Genomic DNA, 17,354 nt, shown 5'->3' with positions numbered 1-17,354 from the left:
TATATTATATCTACTAAAACACTATAAATTCTACTGAATCACATAATAATACAGTGAGTGTTACACACACCTAGTTGAACACACACACACCGTCTGAACTGCTTGTCCCATACGGGGTCGCAGGGAGCCGGAGCCTAAGCCGGCAACACAGGGTGAAAGGCTGGAGGGGGAGGGGACACCCAGGACGGGACGCCAGTCCATCGCAAGGCACCCCAAGCGGGACTCAAACCCCAGACTCACCGGAGAGCAGGACGCGGTCCAACCCACTGCGCTACCGCACCCCCCTTACTCAAACACATACTGCAACTAAATAAAATACAATAAAATAATAAAAAAAAAGAAAAAGAAATTTGCAGTTAAGACATTTAAGATTCTGATATGTAACTATGGATTCTGACATAGGTGACCCTCGGAGCAGTTCATGATTGTGACCCTTGGCCAGAAAAGATGGACACCCCTGAAATATACGCTCAATCTACTTAGAATGTACACTGAGCTTATATCTGACATAAAACTCAGTACTGTATATGCCAAATTTATACCGAACATACGATGGATGCTGTATTTACTCAAATATAACTCGCCCTCACATATATCTCGCACCCTTAATTTTACTTTACAAAGAAAAGAAATTAAAAAGTTTTGCATATACTTCGCACATGAAATAAGTTTAAAACCATAAGAAACTGCAGTTTCAGGTATTTTGGAATTCAGTTAAAGAGAATCGGCATTTCAATCGTTGGCTTGCCTTTGTTGTTGAGTCATGCAATTTTTTAATGCCGCACCAATCATATACCGACCTACCATTGGTGTCCATTTTGAGCTCAGCTTTCAGATCACTTCTCATAAGTCATTCCTGAAGCATTTTTCGAAACGTATCTCAAGTGTTGTAAATTACCGGTAATTTTCTCTTGAAATATGGAGAAACGTTCAAGTTACAGTGTTGATTTTAAACTCAAAGCTATTGATTTCACAGAAAAACATGGCAATCAAGAAGCAGGGTGTGAGTTTACAGTGACTGAGCTTAATGTGCAATATTGGCATAAACAGAAGTTTAGTTTCCAAAAATTCCTGCATATATCTTGCACCCCAATTTTTAACTTGAATTTTGTGGAAAATGGTGCAAGTTATACTTCAGTAAATACGGTATACAGCAAATGTGTTGGATAGTATTATACAGGGTGGGGGTACATCACCTGTAGCAGCAGAAAACACACACACTTGTCCCATACAGGGTCACAGAAAACCAGAGCCTACCCGGCAACACGGGGCATAAGGACAGAGGGGGAGGGGACACGCCCAGGACAGGACACCAGTCCATCACAAGGCACCCCAAGCAGGACTCAAACCCCAGACCCCCTGGAAAGCAGGACTGTGGCCCAACCCACTGCGCCACCACACCCTCCAGCAGAAAACAAGGATTTGTAAATCCTTCAATGCATAAATATTTCTTTGTATGGGATTGAGTTGCAGAAGTTAAATAAACTATATAAGAGGGACAAGAGCAAGTTAAATTATATTTAACTGAGAAAGGACATGTATTTTCACAGAGTGAGCAAGTGTTGTTCTATAAACACAAGGTAAAATTGAGGTCAGGGGAGTTGTACTGAAATAGCATAAACATGGCAGGTCCTCAGTAAACTCTGATAAAAAGATGTTTAATAAAAATATTTAATAAAATACATAAATAAATAAAATGAATTACTCAAGTCTTTATAAGAATATACAGTATATAGGCATTTTAAGTGAAATGGTGATGATATATGATCTTCTTAGAACAATGTACTTACATTGTACACTTTCATTGCCGTTCACTAATGACCTTTGTACTACTGCTTACCATCAAATTAAATTTGATGCCATGTTGAATTGTCTGAAATGGAGTCTTGTAGAAGTCAAAGAAAGTTCTGTCATCCATAAATTTTAAAGACATAAAGACAGCAATTGGAACAAATGGTTACAGATAATAGATGGATGGAGGAAGTACTGCTATTTAACACTGCAGATGTTGGACCATCAGAGGTTAAGAAACAGTATAGCCTGAAGTACCACACTAAAACAGTACTGTAAGTCCCTCTTGTGGAAGAAAGTGATTTAACATCAGACAAAAAGCTTAGCTGCTAGCCTACCCACACTGCAGCACCTACTCCCCCCAAATTGTAATTCCTTCCAGATATCTGTAAAGAGCAGTTCATTGCTGAGAATTTAAATGGGAAAATAAGAAATGCTTCCAGAGCTACAGAATATCCACCCATTTTCACCAAACAGAAAAAAAAAATTGCCTTGTCATTTCAGAATGGAAAAAACCCAAATTCAAAATAAGGTCCAAAATATTAAACCTGTTCTGGACACCTTAAATCCAGCCTTAAGACCCAAATATTTCAAATACCTTATATATAACACATTTGCATTCTCTATTTTTTCAATATTTTGATTTACTGTCATTTTCTGATTGGTCAAACTGTTAATCTTGGATGACACAGTGATCTGAAGTTTGCGTGTTCTTTGTGGGTTTACTTAGGTTTCCTTCAGTTTCTTCCCACAATCCAGAAACAAGAGAGAAGAGAAAGAAAGAGAAGAACAGAAGGCTCTGCAATGGGTCCTCAGGACAGCTCAGAACATCATTGGCACACAGCTACCGGCAGTCAAGGACATTTATCTGTCCAGATGTCAGAGCAGAGTCTCCAAAATTATATATATTTATTATTAATAATTTATATATTATATATAGTTCAAACTTCTCCCCTCTGCAAGGCAATACAGGACAATTCACTTACACAACACAAGAATGGAAAACAGCTTCTTCCCTAGAGCTGTGAAACAGCTGAACACATCTTAATTTTTATTGGATTATATTGTGTTATCTATTTATCTATTTATTGACTGTGTTATCTGTTTAATTTTTATTCTTATACTTAAATGTTGTTTAATATTGTTGTCTAAAGAACTCAGGGAGTACCACTCTAATTTCATTGTATTGTACAGCAGTAGAATGAATGACAATAAAGTCTTCAATTCAATTCAATTCAGATGCTTCAGATGAGGAGGGGGTGCGGTGGCGCAGTGGGTTGAACCACGGTCCTGCTCTCCGGTGGGTCTGGGGTTCGAGTCCCGCTTGGAGTGCCTTGCGACGGACCGGCGTCCCGTCCTGGGTGTGTCCCCTCCCCTTACGCCCTGTGTTGCCGGGTAGGCTCCGGTTCCCTGCAACCCCCCCCCCCCCCCCCCATGGGACAAGCGGTTCTGTGTGTGTGTGTGTGCTTCAGATGAAATTACTGACTTGAAATTGGTGCATGTACAGTGCTGCTTGAAAGTAAGTGAACCTCCTGTGTCCTTTTGTTTTACCACAGATTCGTTACTTAATGAGAAATAGTCTTTCTCATCCAACATAATAGGTGTATAATAATCAATTCCATATGTTGGTTTAAAGGGAATCATGTAGTAGAGAGCGGAATTAGCGCAGGTGCAAAAATAAGCACAGCCCAAGTTGCATTGGTTACACCAAGTAGGTGAGGAAAATCAGGTGTGGAAATCATACTCATTTATTCATTTTATAAATTTATTTTAAGATTTTATACAAGAACAATGACCATCCCTATCGGGTTCACATTCTTTGAAACAGCACTATATACAGTATGTAGTGAATGATTTTCGATATGACTGCTTTGCGACAGACTGGTGATTCATGCAAAATTGACTCAGGTGCAGAGTTTAGTTAAACACTCATATACTGTTACAGTCAAGACTAGGCACAGTACGAACAGAGAACTGATCTTCCTGAAACAAACTGGGCAAGGTATATAAACAAGGCAGGATGAAGAATCAAGTGAACTACCACATCTTTTTATAACAAGATGCCTGTGATATCAGATATGAACATTCCCAGGGTGGAGAAGGGGGTTCCCCAATCTTGGTGCTTGTGACAGGCATCCCGTCCAGGGTGAATCCTGCCTGCCTTAAAGCCTCTCTTTCTGGCATAGGCTCCAGACCACCATGACCTCACTTTGGACAACCAATTATTAATAAAGGACAGATTCTCTATTTCTTTTATTGTTCTAATTTTTAAATGATGTGAATTGCTTTGCAAGCACTTTTCCCCTGCAATGGGACCAATCAGTCAAATGCTGAGTTTTGTCCTCTATTAACAACTTAGTTCATTCACATCCATGGGAAGTGAACTCTGAGAAAAGGGGTTATTAAGTATAATACATTTAAAAATAAGACTTTTTCCGTATTGTGACAGTTAAACTCGCCTTTTATTTTTTAACATACTTGATTTGCTCTAATTAGCATTCACTAATTAACAATAAGTTCTGCTTGTTTTCTACCCAGAATTTCAATGTCAACATTTAAAGTTAGGTTCAGAAAATATGTGTGTGTGTGTGTGTGTGTGTATTTAGCTAGCTCCAATAAACTAGTTATCTAACTTGTATTCAAGGCAGTTTCCTACTTTGACATCCTAAACGAATCATTGCTAGATAACCATCAAATTAGCTAGCCTAAAAGTAAAAAAAAAAATATATATACAAAATTTAACTAACCCTTGTAAGACTGACACAGGTTCATAAGATACAGCAACTCATCAAGATTTAAAATGAAGCATCCAGTAGGTAGAAAAAAAATCAAAAATACCTGTGTTCCAAGTTCTAATGTTTATTAGAAATGAAGAAATGCCAAACACATAGCCCATTTACATGTCTTTCATATTCAAAAGTATTAATTACAAAAGTTCTAAACAATTCAGCACACAAAATAGATGTTTTTGTATTTCCAATTCCAAATTAAAGCAAAGTTTATAAAACTTAAAGCCTTCAAAAAAGAGGATGACATATTTACAAACCATTTGCTTTAAAACTTTGACAATATTAAAATTACACAGGAAACTGGGACGATAATGAGAAAATCTGCATAAGCCTTATATTTTACATGATATTAAACTTTTTTTCACAGAACCACTTTCCCATACTGAATTTTAAAATAGAAACTTAAAAAAAAGATGTTTTTGATCAATAACTTAGATGATTAAAATGAGGGTTACCCTATTAGGGTTAGGGAGAGTTAGGCTTCCTGTGCTAACAGTTCAGGGAGAATAAATTAAATATAGCATATCACCAATCCTGATCAGGGTAAATCAAGTTACATGTCACAATTTAACATGCACCTGCTACAATGGCACAGAATTACAAAATGATATTAAACAGGTTTTTAGTAACTAAAATTCAAACATCAAAAATTCAAAAAAAAAAAAAAAACTGTGGCAAATTCCTAACTGAGAGATTTTAAGTGAATGACCATACCATTGTTCCTTTGTTTTTTCATATGGTAGAAAATATCAAACAATAGTCTGAGAAATAAAAAAAGATCACTTACTGATTGTAATCCAGTATCAAACATTAATGAAAAATCAGTCTTTAAATACACAATTTAAGTATGGATTATATAACCATTTTACCAATTTCGTAAAATGGATTTAACAATACGTATTTACAATCACAACACTAGCTAATAATAAATGCATGTGTGTATCTGCCACCAAAGTAAACCACTTCCAAGTAATAAAAAAAACTGTTTTAAAAAGTTCAACAAATAGTAAGAACGAAAAAATTACAACTAATGTACTCTAGATTCATTTAACTCTTCACTTAATTACAGATCTCAAAATGCAGATCTATAATAACTGAAGTTCAAAATAAAATTCTTAAATTCAATAGAAATAATAATCAATGACCGATGACAACAGAGCACAAGACAATGACACAAAGGTTTTGCTACAGGAAAGTAAAGTAGCTTTTGTATATATACAGACACCCATCGCAATCTTATTGAATCCTATATCACTCAGAGGTACAACAGTCCAGTTGACTCACTTCCAGTGATCAAATAGCAGGTACATTATGCTGTCAGAGAAGGGAGCAATCTACTTGTGTACCTCCAGGTTTTGATACCTATAAAAACCCTAAGGCAAAACTAACCGTAAGGATCCACAGAATGTTTAATAACTAAATACAAACCCAGATATTACAATATATTTACAAATGAAACATGTTAGCAGGACAAGATAAAGAAAGAATAGCGATCTGCATTAATTTAGGAAAAATCTGGTTTGGGAAATTTATTCACCATCCCTGAGAAGAAGGTTTTACCCAGAACTAAGCCCTTGTAAAAAGCTTAAGATCTCATTCGTGGTACTAGAAGGTCATAGTGTGTGCAGGTTTTCATTCTACCTGAGCACTTAAGTAACTGACAAATCATTTTCCTATTTGAACCAAGTTAGCAGTTTTTCATTTTTGAGGTTTGTAGAAGTTAAGAGTGGAATAATGTTTACACAGTGCAGTTATCCAGGATTAGAAATTAAGACATATGATGTAAACTGTCTCTTAGATTTGGACACAATAAATTACAAGATCTAACAATAACCTTTGACGATTTATGGTATGTGAACAATTGGTCTTTATTACTGTCTATGCACAAGTTATGAACTGATGTAAAACACATGTAAATTCTGGAGCTGTCTCCATGTTATCAGAACAGCAGGAAGTTTATATCTGTTAAAACAGAATTATACAGTAGTGGCCCAGTTATGAGAGTATTTAATGAATTATCACATAACCATTTTTTGTGATGACAGCCCAAAGCATTTGTCTTACAATATGTCTAAACATTTCTGGGATTCTCTTCCATATTATAAAGAATTATTACAAACCTCACTTTCATTTGACAAGTCCTAAAAACACTTGAATAGTCTGTTGCCAGTCAATCAGCAACCCATATTCACTTATTTTGAAACAAAAACTTCTCTTAAGCAACTGCTGATTGATGCACTACTACAACACCAAGTGAGAACTTCCTTCTTAAAAGAAAAATTAAAAATAATCACCATGATCAAGTGAAAGAAAGGAAACACTGGCATCAGAGACTATAAGAAAATATTCCATGAGAGAATAAACAGACTATGAGCAAATATTCCACTCATAATCAAGATAGTTGCCTAATATTATGTGGTTTGAGTCAGACCTTAAACTGCAAATAACTGTGCATCAGTTTGTATAAGCCTTAGTTCCAAATGGAACCGAGATATTTAAATCTGCATTTGCAAATTCTTTACTATAAAGAACTCTACTGAAAGAGAGTAATGCGCATTTCAAATTAGTATTAGATTCAAGTCAAAGCCACAAAACCTGGAATTAAATATATGGTGAATGTAGCAACTAGGTCATGATTTGCATCTTAGAATGTCTCTGCATAAAATGAGTGTAAACACTACTGAAAGCAATCGTGGATTCCTTGTAAAGATATTCCAAAAGTCTTACTGGGGGAAGGCCATGAGGACAGCCAATACACATCCCCAAGAACAGCATAACTGCTGATTTGAAATATATGAAAACATATATGTATTCATGAACACAAACTATACGGTTCTGTTACTTTTGTATGATGATGAGATGGAATGCAAGACCTTCATTTTCTGTTTTATGTAACACCTGTTTATAACTAAGAGGATTTTGTGTGGATGTACTACTGTTCACAAGACTATTCCAGAAGAATACATCAGCAAACAACTAAAATTTAAGATAATTTATCATGCAAGATGGAGAAAGGAAGGCCCAGCTCCTGCCTTACCCTGATTCCAAAACTAGAAAAAAATACAAGAAAAATAAATTAAATACTGTGAAAAACCTTGGAGAGTTTATTATCAGCTGTGACTCTCCTGTCCCACCTCAACGTCCTCTTCTTCTTCTTCTTCTTGCTCTCTGGTTTCCTGGCTTGTGGATTCATCAAACTCCTTCCCATTCCGTTTTTTCTTTTTGGGAGGAGAAGATTCTTCCTCAACTTGCTCTTCCCCATCACTGTCTCCAGAGCCTACGAGAAATACCGACAAAAAATTAGCTGCCTATACAACCAACTTCCTTGAGCCTGTATATTATTAGGAAAATGTTCTGGGTATATTCATCTCTCCTTCCACAGTTGTCTTTCACAACAAACTTACTCTCAATCACCACCTGCTCATCCTCCTCCGAGTTTTCACCTGACAAAGAGACATTTCTAATTATCTAGTTCCAATATAGTTACAATCATACCAGTCTCCCTGACTTCCCCCCCCAAAAGTGGGGTAAAAAAAGTGTGATTTTGGAACTAAACTGGTAATTTATGTGACCAGATCCTCACCTGAATCTTGTTCCTCCTCTTCATCTTCATCTCTACTAACATCAGGCCTGCCTTCTGTCTCCTCTTCATCAGAATCTGAGATCACTACACACTCGTTGCCTTCGCTGTCCTCAACAGTTTGATGGCCACTGGTACAGAGAGTAGCTTCATGTTAAAGTATTGGTAGTAAAGCTATTTAACTGGATGCAGTATTCTTAACATGGAATTTTTTCACACAAATTCATTAAATTTAAAAAACAAAAAAATAGATCTCCAGTTTCAATTGGAAATACCAAACAAGAAAATACGACTACTCAGTAGATGCTGTTTGACAAGCCTAACTGGTCAATGACATTATATTATAATGATATCATTCTATAGATGAAGTAGTATGTATTCAGTGTCATCTTTAACACTTACACCACTAAACTACAAGATGGGGCACCTGGTAGCATGGTGATTAGAGCTGCCGCCTTTGGAAGGAAAAGGCTGCAAGCTGGAGTCTCAGCTCCAGCTGTAATACCCCTGAGTAAGGTACTTACCCTAAATTACTCCAGTAAATATTACCCAGCTGTATAAATGGGTAAATAATTCTAAGTTGCTTTAGAGAAAAATGTCACCTAAATGAACAAATGTAACGTGTGCTATCTGTACTCAATGTAGACATTACAAGTGTTCTTTTCAATGTGGCATTGCATTTAACAGTAGAGTAAGCAGTCATCATGTACTGACAGCTACATGGCCCAACCTTGTTGAGAAGTATCAGTTTTTGTACTATGACAGAAGTGGCCGGCGTCCACAGGCACTCATCTCCTAGACACCCCAGCATTGAACGTTTTCCTCCAGCAGCCATAGACATCACATTTACACGTCTCAACATAACTTTTAAAATAGGTGTTGATTTACTAAAATCTGATTTTTTAAAATTTAAATTTAAAATTACAGGTACTGAATAAGAGTCAAAAGATACGATTTTTCCCAATATTAATCAATTTTTAAAACTGACCTGATGAATTGATTTGAATTGGAAATCGCACAGCACTAATTAAGTGAGTGAGTCAGCAAAGCTCACTATCTCCCAGTTTTTTAAGGCCTGGATATGATTATGTATTTTTGTTTAGAATAACGAAATATAAAACCAAAAAGACTTCACTGCTGATTACCTTCCATTCTGTCTGGGTTCCCACAGAGGAGTAAGGTAGTATCTCAGGGGGTTCCTATAGAGGTCATCCTTCAGGATCTACACCATACAAGACAGACACAACCAACAAACACAAATAAATTAAAAGTAACTGCTGAGGTACATTAACGTTTTACGTTAAGGCAGGTAAAGACCCCATCGGAACTGTGGGGCTGGGAGTTTGGGAGCTTTCTGTTTTCTTTCCTTCCTGGTCAGATGGCTTAGTCTACTGCTATCCATACTTGTATTAGTGTATTACCATTGAATTGAATTGCAACCTGGTACAGCACTCTACTGAGAAGAGCACTCTATGAAAAATAAAAAGAGGTGTAGCAGTATTATGAGTCAAGTATGTAAGGTGGCACAAATGTAGGACGGTGTTACCTCAGCAATTTCATCTCTGCCTGGATTGCTGTGGTCACTGAACCAACTAAAGAAGCTTGTGTACATTTTTGATGACCCAGATTCTTTCACCAACTGGCTCTGGGTCGTCAGATTTTTCCCACGGTGCCACAGGATTGGGTTTGAGAAGGATAACATGCTACCTGGTAATGCAGGGAGAGAAAGATAAAGGGCCTTAGTGCTTCACTGCCGCCTTTTAATTATCATCTTCACTAAAGAGAAGTTAGAGGGTATCACAGAGGGTAATAAAGTTGGTCACACAGCAGACTAAAGAAACATGAAAAACAGGGCTTAAAAGAGACCAAAGTTATAAAATTTTACACTTGAGGCAAATTTCTATTAATGCAATACTGTCATTTTAAAATACACTCTCCTCAGGTTATTAATGAATAAAAAGTATTGAAAAATTCTTTTAAAAAAAAATTTATAAGATCATCCCTCATAAAACGAGATCCATATAACGAGAAACTGCTCCAACAGCTTATGAAATACCCTTTTCCCATACAACTAACGTTTTATTCAGTACAACAGGACTTTTGCTTGTAACAAAAATTACATACTTTATTTCTTCCCATGACAGTAACAATCTCAACCTGTCACATCTGAAATAACAGACTCAGTTATTACTATTAATTCATATAGCAGGGACTTTTTGCCCAAGCAACTCACAATGTTAAGTTATTTACAATGACTTGCCCATTTAAACAACCAACTAATCAGTGTCAACAACCGCTTGTCCCAAGCAGGGTAGTGGTGAGCTGGAGCCTATCCCGGAAATCACAGGGCACAAGGTCGAAGGGGGAAGGGATACGGGATATCAGTCCATCGCAGGTCACCCCAAGCAGGACTCGAACCCTGGACTCGCCACAAAGCGGGCACCAGCCAAACCCTCATTTAAACATTTAAACTCAAAAGTTCATTAATGTTCATCTGTGTTTGTATTTCCACATATATAACATCTTAGAATGATCCTGTTCAGCATGCCATGTTCTAGGAATGTATCCTGAATGCTAATCGTATTTTTATTGTGCCATAAACGGACTCAAATTAAATGAAAATCATTTAAGGTCAAATATTTCTTAGTACCATTATACAGCTCCTCTAACAGCACATTGTCCACAGAGGAAAAGACATAGCTTGTGACCTTTATTAACGTTCTTTACATCTTTTTTTAAGAGCCATATTATATTAATAATATAAATATTATAAACTGTCTCCATGCAAGGTATACCCTGTCTCATACTCTGTGCTCCCTGAATAGTCTCTTGATCTCCACAACTCTAATGGACAAGTGGTTATTGATAATGAATGAGCAAAAGAAAATAAGCAAGCTAGACATAATTTACAGTGTCTGTTACAAATTTTTTAGTATTATATCTGTCATACATGAAAGTTGCATTATTTTCACATTTCAGGTAAAATACTTTTGTGCTGGAAGTGATTATTTTTTCCTTAAGAAACAATGATAATTTCACCCCTTCAGAAGACTTTGCCTAACAAGGTAACTTTTTAGAATGCAATAACCATGTAGCCTAAGAAGAATTTGTGTTTTAACTTTTTATGTATTTTTTTAGATGGCAGAATAGTGACATAGTGGGTTCGGACATCTGGTTTAAGACTGCATGAAGTTCATATGTTTTGTTTATGCAAGTTTCCTCCAGGAACTCCACTTTCCATGTACAATCCAAAGACATGCTTCAGGTGAACTGGTGACTCTAAATTTGCCTTAACATATATATCTCTCACACACACACACACACACACACACACACACACACACACACACACACATACACACGTGTGTGTGGTAATCTGCCTGACACTGTTTCTAGCAGAGGTTCAGGACCACCACAACCCTGTACTGGACAAGAGGTTACTGCACACACACACACACACACGCGCACACACACACACGCACATTTTCAGAACCGTTTGTCCCAAACGGGGTCGCGGGGAACCGGAGCCTACCCGGTAACACAGGGCGTAAGGCCGGAGGGGGAGGGGACACACCCAGGACGGGACGCCAGTCCATCACAAGGCACCCCAAGCGGGACTTGAACCCCAGACCCCCTGGAGAGCAGGACTGTGGTCCAACCCACTGCGCCACCGCACCCCCCAAGAGGTTACTGATGATGACCAAATCTATTTCCTAAAATTTCTGTAAACACAGCAAAAACAGCTGAAGACACAACTGAACCGACAGATGAAAAAAGGACAACTAGAGTCAAAGTGTGGAACTTGCTAATTAAACTTACTTCCACAGTTTTACAGCTTGTGCATTAATGATGTTTATGTATTGTCAGTAAGAAGACCTACACAGTTACCATAGAGACGAAAGTGGTTTAAATACAGAAAGTTGAAACTGGAATGATGACAAACACATGGCTATAGAACCTGTCAAAAACAGAGATTAAATCTGAGTTTGTGGGGCAAAAGTTTTATTTCAACAATATTACATTATTTTAAAATTTAAAATGGCTCAAATAAAAAAGGTTGTGCAGAAACTAACAGTCCCAGATTTTTACAGGCAACAGTTAGCAAATAAATCAAGGACTGTTTGTATCATTAAGTTTTAATTGATGGGGTAAAAGTGATAAAAATGACTCAGGAGTTCCAAGCAGTACAAGTTACAGTTATATGGTCCCATTTGTGTTCATAATTCTCATATTTCCATGTACTATGTATATCAGCAGGTAAAAGAAAAATGACATTTTTGGATCAGAAACCGAACATTATTTATTATGGGTTATTTCAAAACGCTCTTACTCACCCCCTACTCCAGGATGGAATTCTTTCACAATAATGCTGTTTTGGAAATAGGCATTTCTTCCAAAATGAAAAGCAATCCGGTAGCCAAGTTTACTGCTCTTGAAAGACTCGACCTGCAGACAAGGATTTAAGAAAAAAAATAAACTTCATTAATATACTGGAAAGGTGCATTTAACAAACACAAATAACTGAAAATAAATAGATAATATGATTAAAGATACAGAAGTCTGTTAAGAATAAACAGGTTAAACATCTGTGACAATACTAACAAAAGAAAACACCAAGGCTATTTTTAAATAATACAAATGATACCTGTCACTTTTAGAGTGTGCTTCTCCTTTCAATTATTACATACTGTTCAACTATATTTTTTAATACTTTAATGGCAGGTACTGTCACTAAAAGCACCTATACTTTCCAAGATTAAAATACTCCTTGCTATTTCTCAAAGTCATTACAGTACTACAATTTTACCTCTAGGTTGGTCATGTAGCTGAGTGCATCTTCATCAGTCTCATCGATATGTGATGAAAGCTGGGGGTGATTCAGAAACTGAGGTGCCCTTGGTGAAGGAATAAGCTTTGATGGGAAAAACTAAATGGCTATATAAAAGCTGCATTACTTCACAATACCATAACTTCTGACATTGTTGCCCTTAGTGGCTTTTAGCCAGACCCCATAAAAAATGACCATCCAAATCAATATATAGTGAGTTACAGGTTGAGATTGATGATCCTAGCATTAACAGGATTAACACATGCGCATCTCTCCATCTACACTTCCCTGCCTGTTTGTGAAATGCACTTTTTTCTGAATTGTACATTGCTTTGGAGGAAAGCATCTGCAAAATGAAATAATGTAACAGGTCCTTTATTAAAAGGGAAATGTATCAGGAGAATGAAAATGAAGTTTCCATCATTATTAAATTTATTCCCATGTGGGCTCATGACAGATCATACTGTAACTAAGTGGTGCTGGTGAATTACATCACATGAGGATACAGTAGTGACCCAGAAGCCAGGGATTCCCTGGATGATGGCACTACGCTGGTCAAGGTGAGGGCGACGCTGCTGTCTGAACTTGAGATCCACCTGCTGATGCAGGCGGGTAGCCTTCTTCTCCAGCGCCTCAAGACGCATTTGAACCTGGGCCAGAAGTGCCACAGACTGGCGCATCTCTGGGGCCATCTTTACAGAGACAATGGCACACTCAGTGTCATCACCATTGCCATCATCATCTGAGGCAGAAGATGAGCTGGGAGATGAGGAGGTATCTGAAAGTAAATTGTCCTCGTCGTCATCTTCTTCATCTCCCTCCATGATCGCTACTCTTGACCTGTCAATGCCACCCTCTAGGGAGGAAGTAGAGCTGTCAGCTGCCGCTGCATGAGTCTGGTGCCCCTTTCCTGGGGTGGGACTGTCATCCGAATCCCTGGCAGTGGGAGAATTCTTTTTGCTAGATTTTTTATCACGCTTCTTTTTCAATACAACTTGTTTGGAAGGATGGACAGGTCCCGCTGAGTCCTGCTGGTCCTCGCCACCATGGGTCAGGCTGGCTAGCGCCTCCGCAGCAGCCATTGCTGCCCAGTCCGACTGCTCAGCTGGAACACACGGTTGAGGCTCTTTACTAAGACTCATACCTCCGCTTCCCGCTGACGCTTCCGGTCGAGTGCCCAACATCTGCGCACGCGCAGAAGTGCTACCACTGCACGGCCCGTCCCCACGACCGCCGCTAGTGCTGGGATGCGCGTCCCCGGCTTCAGAAGAGGCGGGCGTAGAAATGCTGTACGCAGAAGGCATATTTTGGTCCGCGCTTTGCAGTGTTTGTTCTGCAATTTCAGCTGGACAATCTATGTCGTCTGTATTTCCGTTTTTAAGACCCCGAGGGTTAGGTAAAAAGTCACCCTCTTCTATTCTAGCGGTCTTCATCGACATCGGAGGGGACGTAGTAGAGCCCGGCTCTGAAGACGAGCTTCTCTTCATTTCTGTCGCCTGATTCGAGGAGTTCGAGACTTCGCTCATGTTTATGCCCTTTGCTTCGGGCACGAATTTAAATAAAATGTTAATTTAACTTTTATTAACGCAGTGGTATATCGATACTTTTTCTTGCTGTCTGCTTAGGCCTACTTCGACTTATTTACGTTAGCTAGCAAACGTGCTGGTTCCTCAATATATAACATACCTAATCACATTACCCTGGGTTTTATTTTACCCTGCTGTAGTCACAAAAATAAAGCCAAGCGTGAGTGGAAGAAAGTTTCTTACAAGCCCGTTCGGTTTCATCTCAGCAGCTTTAATCTTCGCATTCCCCTCCTCTATTTCCCTCTGCGTCGTTATCGCTTGCGAAACAAAATGATTCACATGATTGGCCACAGCGCACCGCGCCTAAACGCATCAGCCAATCAGAAGAGACGCCAACCGTTTCGGCTTGTTTACTTCTTGTGACTGCAATTTGGCGGTAATAAAAGATGGACAGACGAATCAAACTCCAGATATGGCATGATGGACAAGAAAATAGGTCCGCTTTTTAAATCGCTTGAGTAGAATTTTACAGCCAACTATCAAATGAATACATACTGGAAACGTCTGATAGAGGTTTATATGTTACAAATTTAATTTGGGATATTATGACTTTCTGAAGTCGTTGATATACTCAAAGTTGCGCATTAATCATTTTGGAGAATATAGTTTTTGCATTTTTTTTTCTCAAGGGGACTTGCTCTTATTGAAGGCACATTTTGTGTACTCAGCTGGTTATCTTACTGCAGACAGAAAGGCATTGTCCCAGTGGTCTATGATTTGCACATGAATTTGACAGTACAAATATTTCAACAAAAAAATACAGATGCTAAATGATTTACATGCATGTTTTTTTAGATTATGATTTTGATCTTTGAATTCTGCAGATTCCAGATAACACCCCCAGCTATTAGTCAAACAGTTCCAGAAATAGTTGGGTAAAGGTGACTTGATATGTGGTTTTTGTTTGCAGGTCAAGCAATCGTGAGTTTCCACTTCCTAATACATAATTTTGACTTGCACTACATGGACTTCTGTGAATACCTACAACTATGTCACTTTATTGCAACCTTAGAAATGGTCAATAGACTACAGACAAAATGAACTGAAGTTGAGAAACAACCCATTACATCAAACAACTCCAGGATCATAATCTCTGTATGATACACTGTTTTCTGAAGTGTCAGTAATGGCTCCCAGGATGGAATGAGGCAGACAGGGGAACAGGTCCTTGACTTGCCATTTAGTGATGTTGAATGTCATCCATATTTGTTAAAGACTTCCCTGTCTCCACCTCCATATGCATTCAGGAATAAAACTTCAGGCTCATTTGCAGAGTGTATCTCACTCAAATGCATCTTTACAAGGTGTTCCCAGGGACATCTCATCTGTGTTTTAAATTCAAAGCCTCTCTGGGTACTTTGATACATTTATTCTGGGAATGTGATAAAATACAAGTTTGCTGGAAAGTGGTTCATGCACTCATTCAAAAAAATCTATAACAAGTATAACAAAAAGTTTAGATGGTCTCAATCTATTTTCTTGTAAATCACAACCTAAATTCCCATTTTGATGCTGTTATGGTAAGTAGGCTGACTACTTTTACATACTTGGCAAGGAAATATTTTTCAATGTAATGATTCATCCCAGAACTGCTCTCTGTAAACATGTGGATGACTTAAGTGTTTAAATTTCTTCCAGTTAAAACTTAAAAGCTTAATTTGCATGACAATTCTAAGGAATCCTGTAATGTCTGTCATATTTGCAATTTCTCGGTGTACTGTCTCGACCAGTATGTTGCTGTGACCCTGTGAGCTGCTCACAAAACTAATAAAATATCTTTACTTGGCAGGGGGAGGTCAAAGTACTTCATAACATTTCTCAAACCGATAAATTTTTACATAGCTGCCGCTAAGCACATCTTCATCAGTTTCTTTAGTATATGAAGAGATTGGGGGTGATTCAGAAACGTAGGTGTTTTGGTCAAAGAATGAGTTTTAAGATGAAAAACTAAATGGCCATACAAAAGCTTAATCACTTAAGAGACTGTAATTTATTACATTTCTGACCACACAGTGTAAGATGGCCTTTGTGCATTTAGTAAGTTTTACCAAGACCACAATGTGCAAAGAATTGATATCCAAATTAATACAGTATATTGTCTATTAGGTGTAGGAAAAGTAGGAAGTAGTATATCGGGAGAATGACAGAGTTTCCATCATCAATTTATTTCTGTGTGGTCTCATGAGAGATCAGACTGTAATGAAGTGGTGCTGGTGAATTACATCACATGGATACAGCAGTGTCCCAGAAGCGAGGGATTCTGTGGATGGTGCCACTGCACTGCTCAAGGTAAGGGTGGCACTGCTGTCTGAACTTGAGATCCACCTGCTGATGTAGATGGGCAGCCTTGTTCTCCAGTGCCTCAAGACACATTTGAACCTGGGCCAGGAGTGCCACAGATTGGGGCATCTTCATAGACAAAATTTCACCTCAGTGTCATCACCACTGTCATTGTCATTTGAGGGAGAAAATGAACTGGGAGAGGAGGAGGTTTCTAAAAATAAGTCGGCCTCATTGTTTTCTTCCTCATTTCCCTCTATGTCCTCTACTCTTGACCTGTCAATGCCACTCACAAGGGAGAAAGTACAGAGATGAGTCTGGTGCGCTTTTCCTGGGGTGGGACTCTCATCAGAATCCCTGGCAGAGGGAGAATTCCTTCTTCTAGATTTTTCATCACGTTTCTTTTTCAGTTCAGTTTTTTTGAAAAAGAAGCACAGTTTTGCCGAGTGTTATAGTTACACTGCAAACTGCTGCAGCCGATCGCAAGGTTGAGGCTCTTC

General features: G+C 38.2%; 1 protein-coding gene across 3 annotated transcripts; it reads right to left on the bottom strand.

The window, feature by feature from the left end:
• Positions 1-6,430: 6,430 nt before the first annotated feature.
• tspy (testis specific protein Y-linked) lies at positions 6,431-14,828 on the bottom strand. 3 transcript variants are annotated; one of them, XM_018752798.1, is made up of 9 exons: positions 14,758-14,826; positions 13,495-14,093; positions 12,968-13,045; positions 12,495-12,606; positions 9,707-9,867; positions 9,306-9,382; positions 8,164-8,291; positions 7,985-8,023; positions 6,431-7,857 (listed from the first exon to the last, which is right to left on the bottom strand). In XM_018752798.1, the coding sequence occupies exons 2-9, from the start codon at positions 14,068-14,070 to the stop codon at positions 7,691-7,693; spliced, it is 1,338 nt and encodes a 445-aa protein (XP_018608314.1). In that variant the 5' UTR covers positions 14,071-14,093; positions 14,758-14,826; the 3' UTR covers positions 6,431-7,690. The 3 variants fall into 3 exon arrangements, with proteins under 3 accessions (XP_018608314.1, XP_018608312.1, XP_018608313.1); XM_018752796.1 differs by having other exon boundaries at positions 13,495-14,828; XM_018752797.1 differs by lacking the exon at positions 7,985-8,023 and having other exon boundaries at positions 13,495-14,828.
• Between the last annotated feature and the right edge of the window lie 2,526 nt (positions 14,829-17,354).

The sequence above is a fragment of the Scleropages formosus genome, chromosome 1 (assembly GCF_900964775.1).
Source record: "Scleropages formosus chromosome 1, fSclFor1.1, whole genome shotgun sequence".
In the NCBI taxonomy this organism is placed as follows: domain Eukaryota; kingdom Metazoa; phylum Chordata; class Actinopteri; order Osteoglossiformes; family Osteoglossidae; genus Scleropages; species Scleropages formosus.
This window is presented reverse-complemented; position numbering and strand designations above follow the sequence as displayed.